At 36.2% G+C, this 20,200-nt stretch overlaps 2 protein-coding genes across 11 annotated transcripts; one reads left to right on the top strand and one right to left on the bottom strand.

Annotated features, from left to right (window-relative positions):
• Positions 1 to 993: 993 nt before the first annotated feature.
• On the bottom strand, positions 994 to 7,524 carry LOC108968314. 9 transcript variants are annotated; one of them, XM_018932270.1, is made up of 5 exons: positions 7,203 to 7,443; positions 6,850 to 6,974; positions 1,965 to 2,273; positions 1,500 to 1,614; positions 1,335 to 1,444 (listed from the first exon to the last, which is right to left on the bottom strand). In XM_018932270.1, the coding sequence occupies exons 2-5, from the start codon at positions 6,865 to 6,867 to the stop codon at positions 1,428 to 1,430; spliced, it is 459 nt and encodes a 152-aa protein (XP_018787815.1). In that variant the 5' UTR covers positions 6,868 to 6,974; positions 7,203 to 7,443; the 3' UTR covers positions 1,335 to 1,427. The 9 variants fall into 9 exon arrangements, with proteins under 9 accessions (XP_018787810.1, XP_018787809.1, XP_018787808.1 ...); XM_018932265.1 differs by lacking the exon at positions 7,203 to 7,443 and adding an exon at positions 7,452 to 7,524 and having other exon boundaries at positions 994 to 1,614; XM_018932264.1 differs by lacking the exon at positions 7,203 to 7,443 and adding an exon at positions 7,452 to 7,501 and having other exon boundaries at positions 994 to 1,614; positions 6,850 to 7,048.
• Positions 7,525 to 11,522: 3,998 nt separating this feature from the next.
• Positions 11,523 to 19,421, top strand: LOC108968319 (proton-coupled amino acid transporter-like protein CG1139). Of its 2 annotated transcripts, none has more exons than XM_018932276.1 (9): positions 11,523 to 11,804; positions 15,315 to 15,437; positions 15,505 to 15,655; positions 15,803 to 15,924; positions 17,368 to 17,594; positions 17,663 to 17,793; positions 17,900 to 18,078; positions 18,789 to 18,964; positions 19,099 to 19,421. In XM_018932276.1, the coding sequence occupies exons 1-9, from the start codon at positions 11,800 to 11,802 to the stop codon at positions 19,341 to 19,343; spliced, it is 1,359 nt and encodes a 452-aa protein (XP_018787821.1). In that variant the 5' UTR covers positions 11,523 to 11,799; the 3' UTR covers positions 19,344 to 19,421. The 2 variants fall into 2 exon arrangements, with proteins under 2 accessions (XP_018787821.1, XP_018787819.1); XM_018932274.1 differs by having other exon boundaries at positions 15,312 to 15,437.
• The last annotated feature ends 779 nt before the right edge of the window (positions 19,422 to 20,200 follow it).

The following is a 20,200-nucleotide window of genomic DNA, read 5'->3' as shown; positions in this document are numbered from 1 at the left end:
AGTAGATGGTAGAATTAAGCGTCATATGGGAGCAGCTCATAATGGATGATTCCCTTCCGTTCTTATCAAACACATAGCAAAACCTTCCTGGCCATCAATCCCGGTTTGACCACTGTTTGGGACGATTCACCGGCCTTCGATCAGAACCGTTTTCGCTTGACATTGTCGTATGTAATCCATTTTTCGTCGCCAGTCACCATTCACTTCAAAATGGGTCGAGTTTGTTCCGTTTCAGCAGCATATCGCAGGCGTTGATTGGGATCAGAAGATTTTTATGCGTCAAATCATGCAGCTCCCAAATATCAAGCTTTTTTGTGTATCCAGCCTTCTGCGGTTGATTTAAAATGATTTGGTGACTAAATCCGTCTTCTGGGCGATGTCACGAAATGCCACATGCCGGTCTAATTCGGTCGTTGTCACAGGTCTTCCGCCGGCTGGCTTATCCATGGTGTCGTTTTCAGCCGCTCTGAATCGTCGAAACCATTCCTCCGCAGTTCGAAATGATAGAGTACCATTCGCCAAAACACCATTAAGCTCACGCAACGCTTTTCTAGCGGATTTGTCTTTAACGAAGAAAAACTTTAAAATAGCGCAAATTTCGGCGTTAGTGAACTCCATGTTTACACGTCTATAACTGTTGGACGCAATATCCAAAGTAATCATGCATAGCGTCGTCGCGAAATTCAAAAGACAAAAAGGTGGAAGAGAGATATTAGACAACCGAATATAATGATTTTCGAACTTCGAGGTGACTTTATACTGGATATAACGCCCAATATTTGAGTTATCGTAATGAAAATTATAGAACGTGTTTTACTCATAACAGTGTATCTTTGTACCTAAAGTAGCGCGAAAACTTGATCTAGCCGCTATATACATATGTATAAGATTTCTTAGATTACGACTGTCTGGTTGACGTTTTACATTTTAAGGTATTTCCCTGGCTTTGATACCTGCAAGTTTCGGTTGCACCCGAACTGATCTTTTCCTTACTTGTTTTCCTTATGTTTTTTATTTATTTATTAAAATTTAATATAAATAATACAAATATACTGCGATGTGGCAAGTAAATTGCTTCCAGAAAGCATTTAGCTCTCAAAGAGTACTTATGTATCTCTGATGAATATTTTCTATTCGCCTTTGAAAAACAATTATGTGGTGTAATTTGAACCACTTAACGCAAATTCTGATCTCAGGATGCCGTTAAGCAAAGTTAAGGTTTCAACGACTTTCGGAAAGCATTTTACTTGCAGCATCTAATTGCAACGTAATGCGAAGTGAATTTACATTTTAGCTTATAACTTTGCTCATATCTTTGAGAGTTTTCGATTGTCTAGCCGCTTGCAACACCTGTTTGTTCAACGCTTGGAAAATTTCGATCTTCTTCATTTCGTTTTCCCTGCGACAGACCGTACAAAATTGTGACGTCACCAAATGTAGGGGACTGCGAAAATAATATATTTTACTAATGTTTAAAGAGTTTTTCTTGTGCGCCCAACAATGTAGAATCGACTCGCTCAGTAGCATTATGAAAAACAAGCCAAGGGAGCAGCAAAATAAGGTTGGTATAAGAAATAATTGATAAGTCTGCTTGTGATAGCCTAAAATGATATCCTGTAGAGAAGTGTGTATGCTGTAATATTTATTTTATTGTATTTTTTTACTCTTACATTGTGACTAAAAAGCAAACGGAAATTGTAACCACATTCCCTGGGAGAATGATATTTCCAAAAAATTCAGTTTGTTAAGGACTGATTTAATTACTATGCCAAATATGAACGTCGATGGAAGAGATAAAACCAAATTCGCTGAAGAAGCTGAGGGCCATTCCAAAAAGTGCTTATGAAAAGTGTTTCGAAGACAGGAATTGATTGATTATTGATGAATATTTAAATACTTTGCGTTCTATTTACAATTTCCGGGTACTTTTTTGTCACAATGTATTGCTGTTAAATTTAACATACATTCCTCACACCGTCCATTTTGATGAAATCCTCTTTTTTATAAAATTGAGGGAACTTTTCTTCTCCTTCACCATGCATCGGTGTGGTGGCTGCTGGTGGACTGCCGTCATTGTAGAGGTTCTTCTCCTCCGTTTCTTTTTCATTAGGGTCACAAAGAAACTTCTTTGGTATTTGAAAATTATTATGCTTGACATAGCGCACCTTTACTTTCGTTCCGTTTAAGGGCTCACCAGTTTCCAAGTCTAAAACTTGTTGCCTTACATTGGACAAATCACGGTGGATGTAATGGAGTTCACCCGTCTCCGAGTTCTATAAATAATATACATAGATAAATTTAGAAGTGGAAGTAATGAAACAGAATTATTTTCGTATACATATTTAGATCGGGGTTGATTTTAGTGAGTAGTCTGCGAAACATTGTTACAGAACACCGATCCCCATAGCACACCGGGTTAGTGAGAAATTATCCGCGAGGATATAGCTTACGTTAGGTTTAACTGTTAGGCCAATAAGCCACGTATAAACCAGTTTAAGTACTTTGCGATAGCAGATGGTGTTCAGTTCCTAGGTTCAAGAAAAGTAGTCTTCCTTTAGGATGCCTGCGCTTGACGCGAATTTTAACATACTCTGCGGCCTCACAGTCGATACCTCCTCCAGTGTATCATAAAGTGCCCCAGATCCCCAGATGCTTACAGCGTGGTCTTGCCCATGCGGGACAAGTACACAAGAGATGGTCTATTGTTTACCTGGTGCCTCGCTCTAAACATTTCTTGCAGTTTTCTACAACCATCAGCTCCATTCCGCGGGCGTGTGCTGCCACCAGACAGACGCGAGGAAGTAGCTCTCGCCTTCACAGAAGAGTGGGGAAAACTGAACTAAGTTGCGAATTAAGCTTTATGACGGCTTATGCGATTGTATATGCTAATTTGAAGATCTCTATGTTCTTTCCGACTTCGTAATAAAAGTATCAAAATCTTTAAAGTATCAAAATCCAAAAGAAACATCCACAAAGCGAGTCTGCATATCGAAAATTGAAACCATTTATTGGCGTTCGCTAATGTATCGCTTTAGCAATGTTTTCCTATTATCGCTAGCCGATCATGCCTAGCATATCTGGAATTCGACGTAACGTTTAATGAACTATAGTATTATGAGATACAAGTATGTTTTCACATACTTAGCAGTGATCAAGGTGAATAGATAGTTATAAATAAATTTAATAGATAAGTACCTTTAATTAAATAAATTCGAATGTTTGATATGGTGTCGTAATCACTTGACAAATATCACACAAAAATGAGGAGTTGAACATACGTACATTAATATATAATATCAGCTCTAGCTCTCTTAAGAACTTTTATAATAACTTGATTACATGTAACTATGAAATATTGATATTTGGGCACAAGGTCATCGATTATTCTGGCTGTATGGTGTGGTAAGGTTCTTTTACATTTCAATTACCACGGAAACGAAATTCTAAGCATCGAATGAGTTTAAAAGCCCTGAAAATGCGCAGAGATTGCTTGGGTGCTAGGTGCTTGTTTGGGTGGTAAAATGAAGGATGAGTATTTGCATGATCAAGGGCCAAAATTGAGTTCAATATCATCATTTAGCCAAAGCTTAGTGCTTCACATCAATTTGAAAATTTGCACACAATCTTGCCTCTCCAAGAGGCTGTTCATTTATCGGAACCACAAACACAAGTTCTCCTTTGGAAAATATTTTGATTTGACAAGATATTTCCACAAATTTGACACGGCTTATTCTTCAAAGCAATAGTATAATCTGCAAAGGTTTTTGATCGATGAAATTTTGAAGTTTTATTTAAATCAGTTTGAGTATGTTCTTCAAGGTGATGAACCAATGAATGAGAGAGTTAATTTGATCAATGAAATGAATGAACGGATTGCGTTGTTTTACATGTTTGAGGTTTCCTTGATTTACTTGTAGTTATAGATCAGGTCGTGTGTAGCTGACGAATCCTGCAAGCTACTTTACAACAAAACCCTTTTTTGATCGATGAATTGTCGGACTAAAGCTAGTTTCTGTATGAAAATTCACTGTGGTTTTCCGTTAATTAAGTCACGGATCACGTGAGCGTAGCGGAAGAAGTCTGCCAAACAAAATTTATATGTCTAAAGTACTAGAATTTCCGACAATATAGATCGCTAAGATCACTCAAACTTTTTGAGCTCAAAATATACACTTCTTCCGACTATTCTCTGCTGTGTATTCTAGAAAAATTCAAAATGATGTTTAGAACTTCAACAATAGTCGCTTTGAGCTTGGGGTTTAAGAAAATTCAGCAACTCCATTTGATAGCAAATTTGTCTCCACTATTTGAATCAGGGCCTTTATATCGGCATACGTGTATGCTGGGTAGGGTTAGGTTAGATGGCTGATCAAAAAATTGCACGTGGATTATTATATATAATCTCTTGTAATGACATAGAAAAAAGAGCTCCTGTGTTCGAATTAAAAATTAGCAAAACGCTTTGTTGCCAATACAAATTCGGTGGGATGTCCGAAGGTATGCGCTGCCAAGTGTTTAAGTCTTGACCTGCCCAACGCGGGGCAGTCAAGAAGGAATTGTTACGTTGTTTCCTCCTCATCTCTTCTGCAGATGGCGTCTGGTAGGATTCCCAGCCTTACTGCGTGGACGCCAAGAGGCCAATGGCCCGTTAAAAGCCCCACTACTTGGGAGAGGTTAGTCTTATTGAGGGCAACGAGATCACTTCCTCTTTTGCCATCGATCTTGGGCCAAAAGGCTTTTGCGATAGCGCAAGTACCGATTGTGTTCCAGCGCTGAAGATTCGGGAGCACCGATCGGCTCCCATTCTATCGATAGCGGCTCTAAGGTGCCTTTCCTTGCTAGCTCATCAACTTTACAGGTTCCTGTGATTCCGTGTGTATGCTATGGATAATTTATTTTAAGCAAATAAGAATTGTGCGACCAGCCCACTTAGCACTTCGGGCCAGGGAGGAATTATCTCCTAGGGGGAGCGCTCTTCTTCATGCCGGAAATTCTGAAACCATTATCGCTAGCCTATCAGCAATGCCGCTCTAAACTTTTTGAACTAGCGTATCTGGAATTCGGTACAACGCTTAGTAAGCTGTAGTATGGCTATCTATCATTATTATAAGTTTAACAGGTAAACAACAACCAAATGTTATTCTGAGATATGTTTTCATATACATACTCAATGGTCACCAAAGTGTTCAGATAGTTATGAGCACATTTAAAATATCTATAATTTATTTCTAGATAAGATTGTTTCATTTATTGTCGAAATCACACGACATGGAGTGTTGCTCGGAGAACAACAAAGGCGAAGAGACGTACATATGTACGTAGCCAAAGGTAGAATCAAACACTGTTTGCACGCGCTTTAGTAGCTATGCCCTGATAATTTTTAAGATTTTTTGGTATTTTGAATATTACACACATTTTCGATAGTTTGAGAAATGTCAGATACCACAAGTGATTTATGATAGCGGAAATTTCTTTATTGTGGTAAATAATGGGTTGAACATACATACACATTTTTGTCGCGACCTTCGTTTATGGGCAGTGGTACGGTTTTTAACAAATTGAGAATTTATGTGAAATTTTAATATGGGTATGGAAAATTTTTATTGTATTTTAATTAAAGGTATAGCCACAAGACTTACTAATTCCGAACAAGAGAATTTCGGAATACGAAAATTCCTCCAACCTACAAATCTGTAGAAGTAAGAGTCAAACGGAATTTTTTGAAAAAGGGTCACGAAACCAGGCGTCAAAGTGAGCAAATTCGCTACGAAGTTACTCAGAATATGTTATCTTATCGACAAATCAAGCGCAAATTAGATCTTCTCGTTACACTCAGCCAATTCGCACGAGTTTTGAGCTCCATACCCACAATAAAGCGTTCAAAACTTTAGTCCAAACCGAAGCTGACTGATGTTCATAAGACAAAGTGGCTAGAACTTGCCCGAAGATACATGTCTTGGCGTGAGGAATGGCAGAATGTTATTCTTTTAGATGAAAAAGAATGTAATTTGGACAACCCGGACTATTACAGTTGCTAGTTGTACGATTTAATGAAACAACGTTCACAGCGGAAGAGGAATTGTGCTGGGTTGGACAGCCTTAAGGAATTTGGACCATCGTCAATTTGCTTTATTACAACGAAAATGAACAAACACCGAAATGTACACAGAGCTCTATTCTCTACTGCGTTTTCTTGAAAATTTCAAAATTATATTTAAAACTTCATCAAAGTCGCTTTAGCCATGTGGTTCGAGCAAGTTATTGCAAATCTGAGAATCTTGGGTTCAATTAAGTATGAAGGAAATACTTTCTACAATCAACAATTTTAGAAAAGACAGAAAAGAGCTTATTCTAGTAGCGTTTGTGCTACGACAACTAAGGTTCAAGCTCACAGCGTATTTCTGACATGAGAAAACATCTCTTTCGCATCAGCTGTTTGGTTTGCATCGCTTTATTTCTAACCCAACAAAAGAAGGCTCACTATTTATTTTAGAAACAGCTTGGCGTAAAAAATGCTCTCTATACAAATATTTAATTGGTTTCGCATGAGCTAACCGCTAAGCGTTTAGCATGAAACCGGTTCTCAGAGTTTTAAAATTCAGCGTCTTCTTTTAATAGCCTACTTATCTACACCATTTGAATCATAGCAGTTTTGTGAGTATTCCTTTTTATGGCTTTTAAAATTCGGTTAAAATGTTCAGTTTTAAATGTGGGGGTTTTCAAAAGCAGCAGTATGTCTCACAGGTCGTTTCACATATTGTGCCGATCTTTGTTATGTATAATTTATTTTAAGCAAATTGTATAAATAAATGCTTGTACGAGTATACACGTCTCAACATGTCATTTTACCTGTATGGAGTAGACCATTTTCACCGTGTTATCGCTTTTTACACTTTTTTTTCGTTTTTGCGTGTTGATTATATTTTTAGATTTTTGATATCGTCACCACAGGCCGTGCCTCTTCACCGTTTCACCTGTTAATTGTACAATACAAATAGCTATTTGTATAATTTAACTCGAATAAAAGCGCATATTTTTGTCTGATAAGCTAAAAATATATTTTATTCATATATTATATATATAGACTATATATTTATTATATAAGAAAATAACACACAAAAATTCTGCATAAATAATTTACATTTTGCAAACACACACGCACATATACATATATCAGATATATACCAGTTGTATATACATACATATACATATGTATAATATATATCTGATTTCTTTACAATTAATTTTGCGCACAATAAACACACGATACTGCGGCGTGTAGAGCAGCAGACAGACTATTAGCGGCGCCGCAATCTGCGCTTTGGTTCTAGCCAAACGACATTGTTATTTTCTATCTTTGGAAAGCTATTCTTTCTCCATTTGTTTAAAAGCGCAAATTGCAAAAAAAAAAGTTTATAAATATAAACAAATGTAGGCGGATATGTATGTACGTATCTGATATCACCGGATTCCCGTTCGCTACTGAGGAACTGTACTGCCGCTGCGTTACTGTGGTGGAGTTCGCTTTACGACTGGTCTATTTAATAAGCTCTCCCATCAAACCAATTTATCACTCACCGCTTAATAATATTATACACATATACATATTCGTAATCTATAGGTATATGTATGTGTTTGTGTGTTTACATAATTTATCTTAATTGTTGTAAATACTAGCCACTGAACATTTACTTTCGCAGTACTGGAAAAGTTTCTAGCGATATTTTGATATTGTTTCGGGATACCGAACATTATTTTGAAATTTTTTGTTAAACATATATATTAAATTCAAATATTTTATACACGATTTTTAGAGCGTGATGCAGCTAACGGTACTGATTGAACGTATCGCGATGCTTTCGTACAATTCTTGGATTCCTGGAGCTCTTTTGTAAGCACTTAATTGGATGGTAGTTGCAATTGTACAGTTCTGAGCAGATAAGAAGTATGATGCTTCTCCGCAGTAATGGATTATTGATCTTAAAGGTAGGTAATTATTTGGCCAGATGGAACACTAGCGACCCTCCTTTTGGCATCACTTTTTCCGCTTTGTAGCCACTAATTATTTTCCTATTGGCATCACCTTTCACGTTCATCATTGTAGTCAAACTCTGGTTATTGGGCTTGGTTTCGGCTGTCGCTGATGTTGTTGCCATTTCGGAGCTAGGCTTAGCTGTAGCTATAGAAATAAAACGAGCCCTTGCTCCTAGGTCAAGTTCAGCTCTTGTCTTGGTGCTGCTTGTTTGTAAACGCTCCACTTTTTTCGGAACAGCCAGTTTCTCCCGCAGTAAAGCTGGACTCCTCTGGTAGTTTATTGTTGGTATTGTTTTTATTTTCTTATATTTGGACTGACGAGTGTAGGGGAAGGTCCGCTTCCGCAAAGCCTCCACTACGCAAGAAAGACCGTTCGAAACTGGGCTATTTGAGGGTCCACAACCAGCCTGATTATCGGCGCGGTTCGCAAGATATCTTTGATCTAGACATTTTTCAAACTGTTTCCAGCGAATGGCTGGCTCAGTCAACTGTGTACATATTAGTCGTCGTAAAATCGATTTTACCGACCTTGATAGCTTTGATACTAAGATCGACAATGCCTTAATAATAAATTTAACACTTTCAATGGTTTTTGACTAATAGTCTGAGTTTGGCCGCAGCCTAATCCGAATTGACCTAATATCAGTCAAGCTTTTTTCCATAGAACAGTGTAAAATGGTAGATGAATACATTTAAAGACTATTTAGTAGAAAATAATTCATGATAATAGGTTTTTACCTAAACTCTCGATGGTTTACAAATTTTCACCACCGACATTGTTTTACCTCTAGAGATATGCAAATATAGTTGTGAAAATTAGTTTCTGACATAATTGAAGTGATTCGCAATATTAGTACACTGAAGAATCTTGAAACTGTAAAACTTCTGCATCTGTTAATACTTTCAAGGTTAGGTTAACATCTTTTTTTAATTCATTCATTCTTTTTGTGGAAATTTCTGGCATCGCTGTTCCTGTTTTGTGACTCAACATTTGATATCATTTTGCTAATAATAACTAGTCCCGATTTAAATCAAATTTGTGCAAATTAAACGGTCTTCTCATATCTGTTATCAGCTGTTTCGGTAGGCCAGAAAGATAAGATTAAACGACACCTAAATTTGAATGGCTCTTTTCGTTTGTATATTATGAAATCGTTATCAAAATCGAGTAATATCAATAGTAAATCGGAAACAGAGGTGCGATATTTTGCACTATCAATAATAAATATTCGTAGTTTGTGACTTTAAATTATTTACGAATAACTGGCAAGTCACCATTATTCCCAATTTTTACCGCAAACATTATAACGATACTGACCTACTCGTATTACTTGGCAAAAACCGTTTGCTTGGATGACTTAATATTAAAAAAGGTAGAGTCACCCAGTTTACTATGCTTCATTGAAAATGAAAACATGACTGTTGTAAATAAAGCGGACATTGACTTGAATCGTTTTGCAACTTCTCACATATAAAGTTAACATATTGACTTACTCATCCAATACATATGTATGTACATTGATTTGCGCCAAAATCAAATTTTCCTATCTCTCACTTTTCACACGAAGGAAACTCCGGAGATCCTATAAGTGATCAGTGTAATGAGCTGATTTAGCTATTATTATCTGTTTGTCATCTGACAGCGGACGAGTTGTATATTCGCGAACAAGTTCCTCGATTCTTCAGATTTCGATTTGAAATTTTGCACACGTCCTTCTCTCACCAAAAAAAACTGCTTATTTTTCGGAACCACCTTTATCGGACCATTGTAGCATAACTATAAGTGCCATGCAAACCATTCTACTAAAATCAAAGTAAGAACCTGAAGGTTTCAAGGTTCATAGATAACGTCTATTCTTGTTTTAAAAAGTTATTAAAAGAGAGGGTTTGTTTAAGATTTCTGAATTTCACCATTATCATTTAGAAGCTCAACTCCATGGTTTGATAGTACGATTTTATAGAACAATTCAAAGTTTATATACCTGCCCAGCCTTTGAAGATATACAACTTGTTACCTACATAGTTAGTCTGATAAATTTACGAGTTGACAAGTTAGTAAAGAGAATGATATAAAATCTTCAGCAGGATCTGTGTTTTCAATCGTCCTTTTTTTTTAGAATCAATAACAGCAACAATGTCAGCCTCGAAATCCAAAGTAGAATAACTTTTGCCAACAGGTCTTACTTCGGTAATTATTCCACTAACGAAGATCAAACTCTACAAGTCCTGCTATGTTGTGCGGAGGCATGAACAATGACAACATGTGATGAGTTGGCCTTAGGAGTGTTCGAGAGAAAAGTTTCGTGGAAGATTTATGGTCCTTTGGCCGTGCTTGCTTGGTCATGTTGTCCGAATGGAAGAGAACACTCCAGCTCTCAAGGTATTCGATTCAGTATCCGCTCGGGGAAGAAGAGGAAGAAGAAAACCTCCACTCCGCAACAAAGATCAGTTGGAGAAGCACCTGGCTGCTCTTCATACTATCTCAAATTGGCGCCAAATAGCGAAAGGAAGAAACGACTGACGTGCTGTGGTTAAGATTTCAAAGAGTGTAGAAATCTTGAAAAGATTTCTGAAAGTTTCCGAAGATCTCTAAGGTAATTATAATACCATCCAGATTCAATGAAATACGTTATATATAATCATATATTAAGCTTTTTCTTGATTTTTTGATAATGAAAGAAAAGCATTGTTGAAATTAATCATGTCATCTTGGAAATAATAGCAGATACTGTTGCTATTTCTAGATCTTTGTATTAAGACGATGATCTTTGTATAAGACGTTCCGAAACGAAAACAAATAAATGTAATGTGGCAACCAAATAACCACGGATTGGCATACTAACTTTTTTCATGGCGATCTTAAGTCTTGTGATCATGTCTTCATAAGGAGGGTACTTTGGCGATACCATAACTACATATATATGTATATAAAGAGTTTTGAGTACAACCTTATTCTAAATATTTAGGTAGTTCTGCTACTAAATCATTTATGTATATACATATATAGTAAGCGTTGAGTGAGATTGTGCTCAAAACTTCTACTGTCTATTGTACGCTTACTAATTAAAAATTAAAGTACCTACACGTAAACTTAGGCATGCTGATACCCAGGTACTTCTAAAAAAAATGAATAGCAAAGCGCTGATAATTGCGCGTCAGTTAAAGAAATGCACTCAAAAGTAAAAGCTTCAAATGCATAAGAGCTTCTATGCGCACTGAGCGAGATAGCCGAAAGAGTCTTCTTAGCACAAGCACTTGAAATCGTAGTAGGTATCTACCACTGTTTAAATATCAGAAAATTGCATGCAATTCACACGTTCTGTCATATGTACATACTTTATGGCGGCAGTCATATAAGTTATCTAGTTATATATGAGAAGAACTATCGGCGCAGATTAGATCCCATATTTTAGAAATGCATATTGTAATTGCTTTCACTGACATCAATCACAACTATAATTCACAATCAGAGAAGCTTTACGTTTCAGTATTAAATGACGGGTTTAGCTGCATCCAACGTTTGGCTGGAACTATTTAAAATTTGGACTGACTCAGTGTCACTAAGGATATATGCTATATCATTGAGTGCATTTTGCGAGACAGAAATAAAAAATTTTATAAAAAAAAGTAAAACCAAATGCTTTTAAAGTTTCTTAGACTGTTATAAAGAAGTTTTGCCACACGCTTTTCATAAATACGGTTATGCAATAGTGGAGAAGTTGATTGCAATAGATTGCAACGGTATATAAGAGTTTTTCTTTGAAAATGAAGTGAGTTGAATAATTTCGATGTTTACGAAATTTTGGAAAATATGGTATATACCATATACCAAATATTAAGTAATACATTTCAGCATTTTGTGCATATTATATCCAATATAGTATACATATGTATATTATAGGTATTATAAAAAGTACAAATCCAAACACACATATTAAAAAAAATTACGATTTCTAATAAAATGATGGTTAAAAAAAATTGCGATAAAATTTACAAAACAAAATTAAAAAATCAAAATTATTATAAGTTTTTTCTTCAATCATTACTTGAAAAATCCAATCCAAGAAACTCGTGTGAAAATTGCAACTCGATCGATGTAACCGTTTGGTAGGAGGAATTCTCCGAAAACAAGACCCAATCAAAAAAGCAATAAAAAAATGTTATTATTACCAGTAAAAATGTGGATTTTTAATAAAATGGCGTATTGAAAAACATCGTAATTTAAAAAGTGGCAATTATTATCAAAACATTTTTCCTTCAATGTTTATCGGCTAGAAATTTTTTGATTTTAAATACGGTCACAATCGAGGATCGATGCGATGTTGCCATATCATCGTGTAAAATCAATGAATCGCACTTCCACAATTCCGGCCGTTTTCGAAGGATGCCCTCAAGCAAAGGCCTCAAGCGCGGAAAAATAGAACTTCTTATTAACCGTCTGTCTTTCCGAAACAAATTCATGATGCACTCAACTACGAATATCAAAAAAAAAAAAAAAAAATAAAAAAAAATGAGCATCATCTTGATTTTTGGGCGACTATGGCGTTGTTTTTTTTGTTTTTTATTTCCCCTGGTTCTTTTTCTTCCCATTCCAATGCTTGTTGACTTGTTCGCATGTCAAACTCATAAACCTATGTCTCAACGGCAGTTATAATGCTCTCCATGAATACGGGAATCTTTAAAAAAAAAAAAATTCAGCTTTATCGGGAGGTGTCGAGAAAGAATGCGTTTCACACCCAAAATATCTACCAAAATGATTCGAACGGACTCGCAAGCGATTGTCATGCACCAAATCCTTCACTTTTTCTTTAAATATTTTCATTAGTTGAAGAGGTCGAAGGTAGTCCAGAAAGAAGCATGTCTTTAACGATCTCTCGAAAGTCTTTGAAGGCTTTATACGACTGGAATGCTTGTGGTTTAGTTAAAACTGAAGCATCGTAAGCCTTCTCCAGCATTCACAACGATTCCGGACATGAAGTTTGGTTAGAAATACAAAATTTGAGACAAATTCTTTGTGCGATATTTTTATCCATTGAAAAAATCGTAAGGCAGATCGCTATATCATATTTGGAATAGTAATTAAGGACAGTCCTACCAACTTAGCAATTTTTTGAAATATCATTTACCTGGGGAATTTAAATTACAAGTCAAATCGCAATGTATAAAAGTATAAAAGACCAAAAAGTTATGAAAGTTTTTAATGAGCTATGAAAATCCTCAAAGAGGAATAAAAATTATATTTACAATTTATGAAATGAATATCGACAAGTTCTTAATTATTTTTGGTTAAAGAATTTTCGGAGCTCTTAAAGAAGTTACAAAAATTATAACCAGTAAAAATATTCAAATGTCGCGTTTTTCAAGTTTTTAAAAGACAGGACCGTGTTTTATTTTGAAAAAAAAAAAATTATTCAAATCATTATTCAATTAAACTAAATTCCTTCGGCTCTTTACAGCATCAGATACGAAGCTATTTTATACACACTCAACTAGAGTCTGAACAAACTTTGCCGGAAAATAAGTGGATGTCTACGAATTTGACCCAAAGAAAGTTTTCTCTCGTTTCAAAGATATTTTTGAACACTTAAGGGTGTAGGAATCGATTCATTTTATTTTTGAAATCCAACTGGTATAAAGTAGGTAACAAAATCAAAAACAAGGAAATAAATTCGTACCGATTTGGAAAACTTTGTTCGAATCGAACACACCTTATTCTTTTTGAAGCCTTCCTCTTCAAATAATAAGTATGATCAGTAATCTCAATATATCGCAACTATGTTAATACTGCCGAATTATAGGCTTTGGGAATTATAAATTGAAAACTTTTAAAGGAACAAACATATTTTTTTCGGTGTTGACAAGTAACTTATAAACCGCAAAACATAAAACATTTTTTAATGCACTTGAGATAAGCAATAATGTAACCGGTCAATTGAAAAGTTCCCGGCCTATCAAAGTAAAACACATTTTTTTGGCAAAACTCGTGTTTTATGCAACATAGTTTGCTTCAAGGTTGATAAACTGATCCTCCAACTATTCGGAACCATTTTTGTTGCAGATTTCTCATTTGTTTCAAAATAGGCCTCAGTTTCGGCGATCACCTCTTCATTGCTTTTCAGCGAGCATTCTTTTGAGATCTGAGAGCAAGAAATAGTCGTTGTGGATGGTCCTTACTTTTTCAAGGCAGTCAATAAAATTATTTCATGTGCATCCCAAATTCGTCTTTACTAGAGTAGACACCGCTACATGGTTATAGAAGAGTTAACAATAGCGCGCCAGTCGTAAAACGACATAACAGTCTCGGATATTTCATCTGTTGTTTCTCTTTCATTGGAAGCCTTTTTTAAGTGGCGGGTGGATGGTTCGCCTTCTCATTTTAACACGCCTTTAAATGAATTTTCTTTGGCTACCCAGAGGATAATTGGTCTAAGACCGGAAATCGTGAGCTGCTTGAGCCATATGTTAGCGAATCGTTTCTGGCCACTCCCAAGTGAATGACGCTCAGATAGCTTTCCTCACTTGCGTGAATTTCTGCACAAGATTTCAAAAATGCAGACTCCATAACTTTGCCTGACGACTGTTGCGCTTTTCCACGCTTTGCAACGAGTTTATCGTGTGCAGTACACTCGGATAACTGCCGATTGGACTTCGGTGTGAAATAATGGAGCTATGTTTCATCTATATTCACATATTGATGAAAAAGACCGGGTTTTTTACGCTGGACATAATTCGCTGGCTCCGAATCATCAACTCGTCGTTCTTTTTGGTCAAAATTGAGTTCGCGCGGTACCCAATTTGCACAGAGCTTTCTCATACTCAAATATTCCTGATAGATGTGATGCATACATTCAGTTGATACCTTTAAAGTGTTTGCTATCTCGAACAGATTCATTTTACGATCTCTCAAAATTATTTTGTGGAATTTTTTGTTCTTCGGTAACAACCGGTTTTGGGCGTTCACGCGTTTACCGTCTTCGGTGCTCATTTCACAACGTCTAAATTTAGTATAACAATCCTTGACGGTTAATTTTTCTGGGGCATTGGCCGGAAAACCGCCATCAAGCCAAATTTTTGCTTCAACTGTATTTTTTCTTTTGCATAAAAAAGTGAAATGTGGTGGTTCAAATATCGTTTTTCTAAAACTTGGGCTTAACTAAAATAGATTTTTTGGATAATATACATTGGCCCATGAGTTCCGAAGTTTAAAATTATTTTCTAAATTACTATTAAGTCTCACTACATTGTATTTTTCATTAAAAAAATACTTTTTTTTAAAATAGTGCAGAGGCAGATACACATCAGAATAGCCAATCCAAAACGAAGGACACAAATGGGCACAGTGTAGTTAGTTCCGATGGTGATTATGATCCGCATCTACATCGCAATGTACAAAATCCCACCACGTAAGTGTTTTCAGTATATATTGCTAGGCCAAGCATTTAAAAAATAAAGGAAATGAAAAATTTATAGAACTTTGCAAACATTTGCACATTTCCTGAAAGCCTCTATAGGATCGGGTGTTTTAGCAATGCCGAGTGCCTTCGCAAATGCCGGCTACATCACTGGACCCATACTGACACTAACCATTGGTTGCATTGCTGTACATTGCCTGCACATATTGGTAAGTAAGGGATTCAATTTTGAAGAATACGTTAATTTTTATAAAAAGAATGAATTTCGAAAAATTGAACAGAAAACTAGAAAATATCTTTCAAGCGATTTTTTGTTTCAACATTTACTTGATCTGATTCTATTTTCATACCCATAGATAAACTCCATGTACGAGCTGTGCAAGCGTAAACGTGTGCCATACCTAACGTTCTCCGAGGCAATGACGATTGGTTTGCATGAGGGCCCACCTATTTTCAAATGTGTCTTACCAATAGCAACGTATGTATGAAAAATAGGGATATCTTATATAATATCCGTATAAGATTAGGACATGAACACTTCTAAGGGTGAATTCTGTTTAGAACCATATCTTTAATGTCGAAAGTCTAAACAAAATTGCGTTAAGCGATAAGAAGTGAAGCCAACTTTAGAGACGACTTTCTTCTTATCGCATAAAGTATTTCTCAAAAATATTCCTGCAATGAAGCTCTTATAGCGTTTCCTCGACACTTTCCTAGTCGAATTTCACATTTTGATTCCACTATGCAATATCTTCACTTGATGACAGCATATTGACAAAATCTGATTAAGAAACCTAAAACTGATTCTATTGGATGATTGACTTAATTGTGGGATCATCCTTGGACACCGCTCAAGCAAAGGGGTTCTGAAATCCTTCGGGAACTCTTCTCTCAAACGCCCCCAAAGACTGCTCATCGTTGTTCCAATAAAACAGGGCGAGTACTGTGAGTGATTTCGTCTAACGCGGTTTAGCCAAGATTACAACAGCGCGTCAGTCGGTTCGAGATACCAAGTGCAGCCAGGTCCTTCTCTATCTGATCTCTCCGACGGAATGTTTCCACCGAATAACATGACCTAGCCAGTGTCTCGTGATTGGCTGAACTATCTCGTACATCTTATCATTCCATAGCCTGCGGTATTCGCCGTTGCCAAGGCGCAATGGACCATACATCTTTCACAGAACCTTTTTGTCGAAAACTCGTAACACCGTCTCATCAGATCGTGTCAGCGTCCATGCCTCTGCACCATATAGCAGGACGGGAAAATGAGTGACTTATAGAGTTTGTTCTTTGTTTGCCGAGAGAGAACTTTACTTTTCAATTGCCTACTCAGTTTGTAGTAGCACCCGTTGGTAAGATTTATTCTGCGTTGGATTACGAGGTTGACATCGTTGTTGCTGTTAATACTAGTCCCAACACAGACGAAATTATCTACTATAATAACTGATGACTTATGACTCTGAAAAAAGCTACTACCAGTATGGTTAAGCTCTGTAGCGCGGATTAACTTCTCAATCTTCATTCAATTAAAGAAATCGCACAATAAAATATTCCTTCGACTGAAGTCTCGTATGGTACCGAACGGTTCAGTAAGGTCCGTCATAAAAGTTTTCAGTTTTGTGTTATCAAAAGCAGCTTTGAGATTGACAAGAAGATAATGCCTGTTGATCTGTTTTTCTCGGGTCTTGTTCAGGAGATGGTGTATCGTGAATATCTGGCGATAGTCGATTTACCAGATCGGAAGCTACACTGTTAAAGTTCAATCAGTTTGCTGGCGTCCGAAATAGGTTCACTAAACGATAACTAATTCAATCATTAAATCAGCACACTCTATTGTACTTAATATATTTTTCAATTACCAAAACCACTGTTAGAGAATATGTTATATAAGTGATATGTATTGTGCGGTGTTCAATTGTAGTCCACTCGTTGACGGTTTTCTCGCCTTCTATCACTTTGGCGTCTGTTGTGTGTATGTGGTATTCATAGCGGAGAGCATCAAGCAGATTGTCGATGAGTATCTGGTGGTTTTGGATATACGGCTGCATATGTGCTTCATTTTAATACCGTTATTTTTGCTGTTCAGCATTAGAACACTGAAAACATTGGCGCCTTTCTCAACATTTGCCAATCTATTGCTCTTCGTAGGTGAGTGTGGCGCTGCAATACACTTGTTTAGTTTATGTATATAACTGTTAATGTGCTTATTGATACAGGTTTTGGCATTGTGCTTTATTATATTTTCGCAACGTTGCCGCCGATTAGCACACGTCAACCGTTCCAGGTTGTTTCCCGTTTACCAATTTTCTTTGGCACCGTGCTGTTTGCCATTGAAGCCGTCGGTGTGGTGAGTTACATACACTATAATATTTTGAGGAGATTATACGTGTCTTTAAGTCTAAATAATATTTAATGTTTTTGTTTACTTTCTTTTACACATTTTGTTTTACTAGATTCTTGCTATTGAAGGGAAAATGGAGAAACCCAAGTCTTATATTAAGCCTTTCGGTGTATTGAATGTTGGCATGGCAATTGTGCTCAGTTTGTATATTCTACTGGGATTCTTTGGTTACTGGGAGTACGGTGACGATGCTTTGGGCAGTGTGACTTTAAATATACCACAGCAGGCAATGTAAGCTAATATTTGATATCAAAAATTTGTAAAACCTTAAATATGTAATAGAAACAAAAAATATAACTCAGAAGATGGTTCACTTTGCAAGTAAGTACAAAGTAAAATCTTTCCCAAAGCCATGAAAATATTCTTGGAGCTAGCAGCAAATAACGAAGCACTGTCAAGGGGACTGCTGAAATGTATAATAATTATTTAGCTTTCGTAACTAAAGGGTGACTCATTTCAAGATTTCCTACTTTTTTTAAAGAAAAAAAAAACAACACAGAGACTTCTAATTTAATGGGGAATGTTTATTATCATTCGCATTTATTTTTTGAAGATTATCTGTTTCAAATGTTGGCCGGGGCTACGTCTCAGGTAGTCAATGCATTGAGTCCAATTTTCGGTGACACGTTCGAGTATTTCGACTGCTAGCTGGTAAATAACAGAACAGAAAATGACAAACTTTACCGAACTAACCTAAATCGATTTGGTTCTATAAATGCAATGGCTACGCCCCTAATGATCAACTAAGAATTATAATTGAATTCATCAAGTTCGATAGAAAAATTTCTGATAAATTCTGAAGCTCTTGATTTTTGTGAAGTGAGAGAGGAAAACTTGTGTAATTTTATACGATTTTTTTTTTTTGATTATTTCCTTATTTTGCTCATAATTTCTTGTTATTAATTGCTTAATTACTCTTAATTACTCTCTACTCAACTCAGTTTAGCTCAGGTCGCGAAAATCATCTTCGCCATTACCACATGGATTACATATGCATTACAGGGTTACGTTACGGCCGATATCATTTGGAATAAATATCTTTCGAAGCGCACAAAAGACACCTCCAAGCATGTGCTTTACGAGCTTCTGATAAGGGGCGGCATTGTTTTGCTGACGTGTAAGTAATTATAAAGCAATCACTATTCTAAGTTCATTTATAGTCGTGTTAAGTATTTTATAACTTTTAGCTATAATAATAAAATTACAGTTAATTGCCCATAATTAAATTTATTATCTGGTATTCTCTCGTAGTTTGCTTTGCTGTGGCAATACCGGATTTGTCGGTCTTCCTATCGCTTGTCGGCTCATTTTGTCTATCTATACTGGGTTTAATTCTCCCCGCATTGCTGCAGATCTGTGTACAATATGGCCTGGGATATGGCGTTTGGAAGCTGAAATTGGTAAAAAATGTATTTTTAATTGCATTTGGCATATTCGGTGGCATCATTGGCTCGTACGTTAGTATCGTACAGATTATCGAAAGCTATAACACGTAAAGTGGATAACTATAAAGCGGAATTATGAGGAAATCATTTAATTGTTAATTAAATTGTAATGTTAAGAAATAAAGTATTATTTACTGGAGTAAAAAAAAATATAAAAATTAAAAGAGATTTACCTTTAGGAATAGTCATTAGTCAGCTTGTCTTCCTGAAGTACATAAAGTGCATTATCCGATTTTTACGATGAGTGAAATTATTCCAGAAAGAGGTTCCATTAAATTTTGTGTTCGGAATCAAATTTTTGGCGTCGAAACGTTTAGAATGTTGAAAAAGGTCTTCGGTGATAATTGTTTGTCACGAGCAAGTGCTTCTTATTGCTACAAATTATTCAAAGTGTGTCGAAAACGCGTTGAAGATAAACCGTGTTCGGGACGGAAAGCTAATTTAGGCCTAAGAAAAGTGCAAACACGATTGGAAGAATCAGAGATGAAGAAGAGGAGGCAATGTGTTGGGATGCGTGAAGTCCCATCAAGTCCTGGTTATAGAACCTTAAAATTTTAAACCCTGGAGCGAGGTGTTATCAATATACTGCTTGAAAGCCGTTCGACTACGCTTATTGTCTCTTCTTTAAGTTATAGCTGGCATTCGAGAATGTGATGATACCACTCGGAAGACACTGCGTATGATGAACTTTCCTACCAATTAATGTGTACAATTTAAAGCACAAATGCTTTTTTTTTTAATATTGTTAATTTTTTCCACAAAAACTTCATTGCAAGCAGGTTGGCAATTTTAAATATTTACAATTATCCCAACAAAGCAACTTTAACGAAATGCAATTCCGTTTAAGGAGCAATTCTTTGCTTTTGCTGATTTTCGGCAGACGCCGTTACAGCCGTGTGGACACAAGT

This window comes from Bactrocera latifrons, unplaced genomic scaffold (genome assembly GCF_001853355.1).
Source record: "Bactrocera latifrons isolate USDA-ARS-PBARC rearing strain unplaced genomic scaffold, ASM185335v1 scaffold_21, whole genome shotgun sequence".
NCBI classification, from domain to species: domain Eukaryota; kingdom Metazoa; phylum Arthropoda; class Insecta; order Diptera; family Tephritidae; genus Bactrocera; species Bactrocera latifrons.
The sequence above is the reverse complement of the archived record's forward strand: the minus strand, read 5'-3'. Positions and strand labels throughout refer to the sequence as shown.